At 31.8% G+C, this 3,149-nt stretch overlaps 2 protein-coding genes across 2 annotated transcripts; both read left to right on the top strand.

The window, feature by feature from the left end:
- On the top strand, positions 1–604 carry LOC133821810 (DNA polymerase epsilon catalytic subunit A-like). Its single transcript, XM_062253961.1, has 2 exons — positions 1–129; positions 203–604. The coding sequence occupies exons 1-2, from the start codon at positions 1–3 to the stop codon at positions 299–301; spliced, it is 228 nt and encodes a 75-aa protein (XP_062109945.1). The 3' UTR covers positions 302–604.
- A 390-nt stretch (positions 605–994) lies between these two features.
- Positions 995–2,643, top strand: LOC133823940 (DNA polymerase epsilon catalytic subunit A-like). Its single transcript, XM_062256795.1, has 6 exons — positions 995–1,146; positions 1,301–1,388; positions 1,552–1,632; positions 1,708–1,851; positions 2,346–2,441; positions 2,533–2,643. Exons 1-6 carry the CDS (start codon positions 995–997, stop codon positions 2,641–2,643), a joined length of 672 nt encoding a protein of 223 aa, XP_062112779.1.
- The last annotated feature ends 506 nt before the right edge of the window (positions 2,644–3,149 follow it).

Genomic DNA, 3,149 nt, shown 5'->3' with positions numbered 1-3,149 from the left:
ATGAAGAAGCAAATTGAGTCAGAGTTTGTTGATGGCACTGATAGCCAGTTAGCAAAATCTTTTCTTGACCTACCTAAGGCAGAACAACAATTGAGACTGAAAGATCGTTTAAAGAAATATTGTCAGAAGGTATATTTTCCCTTTTATTTTTAATTTTTCTCTTAAATGATGCCTAAAACGATTTTTGGATGCTTCTTGGTAGGCATATAAACGAGTATTGGATAAGACAGTTACTGAAGTTCGGGAAGCAGGAATATGCATGAGGGAGAATGCATTCTATATTGACACTGTTCGCAGGTGAGCATGGATTTTCTTGCATAGAAGTTTTCTTTTCTTTTGGACTGCAATTGCAAAAATCACTTAGATATCAATTAAAATTATTTATTATTACTTTTTAAAAACCGTCATTAAGAAATGCATACAAATTGAGTGAATTTGATTTGAGGTTGACTGGTATCTGGTGGGGTAAATTTTTTTTTTGTCTTTCTCTCTCTGTAGTTTGTATATATATTTTTATTTTATATACATTATACAAATCATTGTCTTCTTGCTAATTCATATGTTCTTTGATATTATTTCAAGCTTTCGAGATAGAAGATATGAGTACAAAGGACTTAATAAGGTCTAGAAAGGAAAATTGTCTGAAGCCAAAGCTACTGGAAATTCTATTAAAATCCAGGAGGCATAGGTATGGAAAATTCATATGCTTGTTGAACATTTGTATACAATAAGCGTCACCATGATGAGGATGATCATTAATACTGACTTTGAATCTTGAAACTTGCATTGTTGTTTGTTTACTGCTTTGCAGGATATGGTAGTTCTTTTTGATTCGTTACAACTTGCTCATAAGTGCATTCTTAATTCCTTTTATGGATATGTCATGTGCAAGTGAGTTTTAGTGATTGTCTTTGTTTCCCAACTACATAATCTATACACTTTTTACTAATGCTTTTCTTGGTCTTACAGAGGTGCAAGATGGTAATCTATGGAAATGGCTGGAGTGGTTACATATACTGGGGCTAAAATTATTCAGAATGCTCGCATACTGGTTGAAAAGATTGGAAAGTCACTTGAGTTAGATACAGATGGTATCTGGTGTGCACTTCCTGGATCTTTTCCAGAGAACTTTACTTTCAAAACAAAGTATGTATAACTCTTGGTATCATCTTAGTAGTACAAAGGCCATGAGTTTGAGCACTTTTTTTGGGTGCTTTACCTATATTGCCTTCAAGTTGATGATAAATTGGTCTTGTTTATCTAAAGATGCTGACTACTCTATGGGAAACAAATGTTTCAGAGATTTGAAGAAGAAGCTGACTATCTCATATCCATGTGTTATGTTGAATGTTGATGTAGCAGAAAACAATACAAATGATCAGTACCAGGTCATCTTTTAACTTTTTTTTGGTAGTAATGTGACTAGTACTGTTTTTTTAAATCTTAATTAATTTATTTATCTAGAAAAAAGAAATAAAAAACTGAATTTGCAAAGGTGTAATCTAAGCTTGATTGTATGACAGAAACCTTCTAACACTTCTCTATTAACAGACCTTGACAGATCCTTTGACCAAATCTTATACAACACATAGTGAATGCTCAATTGAATTTGAAGTGGATGGACCATACAAGGTGACATGGAGTACGATATCAATTATTCCTTAATGTTTTTATTTAGTTTATTACTAATATTTTGGTTTTGTGTAGGCAATGATTATTCCAGCTTCAAAAGAAGAGGGAATTTTGATTAAGAAGCGATATGCAGTTTTCAACGATGATGGGACCCTTGCTAAACTTAAAGGTTTTGAAATTAAGCGTAGAGGTGAGCTGAAGCTCATCAAAGTTTTCCAGGTATCCCTATCTTGTCCTATATTGTGTGTTTGTACCTAGTATTAAATGAGATTTATCTTCTTCCCTCTGTATTAGTGCTTCTTTTCAAGGGATTGCTGAGTTAAATAGTATTATTTTCCTGCACTGAAAACCTCACATTTTCTGAATTTTCTTTTGTTGTGGAGTCTAATGGTTGGATAACTTCTTTTATTGCTTATTACTGTCATGTTTGCAAAGACAATCTATATTTATGGTTATTAGCAATTGTGATAGTATAGTTCTCCTTCTATCACTAAATTCTAGACAAAATTTCCAATCAGGTTATCTATTTTATAGACATACCATGTGCTATAGAATTGTCATGGGCAAGCTGCTTTAGGTTCTGTTGTGGAATGAATCTTAAGATGGAATAATTTCACTGTGTACTTCATGTTTGCTTACTTATATATATATATATAAAAAACGATTTTTTGCTTTAATTTTAAATGTATGTTTTATACTTTTTCTATTTTCAGGCTGAGCTTTTCGACAAGTTTCTCAATGGCTCAACCTTAGTGGAATGCTATTCAGCTGTTGCTTCTGTTGCCAACCGCTGGCTTGATCTTCTTGATGTATGTCTTCCAATAGACTTTGATTCTTATGCTATTCTGCTGTCTTCTTTGATCTTTGCAGATAATTTTTTCTTTATTCCTTTTCCCACAGAATCAAGGAAAGGATATTGCGGACAGTGAGTTGCTCGATTATATATTTGAATCAAGTACCATGAGTAAGTCTATAGCAGACTACCAAAGTCATCATCGACATTCACAATAAGTTCAGTCAGAGAAAATGAGGCTCTCATGCAATGATCCCATAGTGAAGAATAGGAAGAATGTCAAGAAAATGACATTATTGAGTTTTCAATGACCTAAAAATAATGTATAGATATTTTTTTTATGAAGTGTGCTTCTTAATAAGCAATGAATTTTATATAATATATGTTTGTTTATTTTTTTATTAAAGTTAAATAATTTATTTGATTAATAATGTTAAATATTTTTCAAATTAATTACTTTCATTTATTATTTATATTAAATAAAATTTATATATAATTAAAATTACCTACATAGAAATATTATATTTACTCACAAATAAATAAGTGTAGGTAAAAATAAGTATACTACAACATGTCACGTGGACCAATCATTTAGTGCCACATAACCGATAAAAAGGGGATAAGTAACACAATCATTTGAATTTCTTGTAGCACGTGGATAAATTATTGTCTGACACGTGGAGCAACCACAAGATGCCAAGTGGCGGTTTTGATGTATGCCACG

Source organism: Humulus lupulus, chromosome 1 (genome assembly GCF_963169125.1).
Source record: "Humulus lupulus chromosome 1, drHumLupu1.1, whole genome shotgun sequence".
In the NCBI taxonomy this organism is placed as follows: Eukaryota; Viridiplantae; Streptophyta; class Magnoliopsida; order Rosales; family Cannabaceae; genus Humulus; species Humulus lupulus.
The sequence above is the reverse complement of the archived record's forward strand: the minus strand, read 5'-3'. Positions and strand labels throughout refer to the sequence as shown.

Bases quoted from the DNA above. Each gene is read 5' to 3' on its own strand.
- LOC133823940 (XM_062256795.1), top strand. From the start codon at position 995: ATGGCTGGAGTGGTTACATATACTGGGGCTAAAATTATTCAGAATGCT. The intron at 1,147-1,300 runs GTATGTATAACT...CAAATGTTTCAG, and splicing joins AACTTTACTTTCAAAACAAA to AGATTTGAAGAAGAAGCTGA. The intron at 2,442-2,532 runs GTATGTCTTCCA...CTTTTCCCACAG, and splicing joins GCTGGCTTGATCTTCTTGAT to AATCAAGGAAAGGATATTGC.
- LOC133821810 (XM_062253961.1), top strand. From the start codon at position 1: ATGAAGAAGCAAATTGAGTCAGAGTTTGTTGATGGCACTGATAGCCAG. The intron at 130-202 runs GTATATTTTCCC...GCTTCTTGGTAG, and splicing joins TAAAGAAATATTGTCAGAAG to GCATATAAACGAGTATTGGA.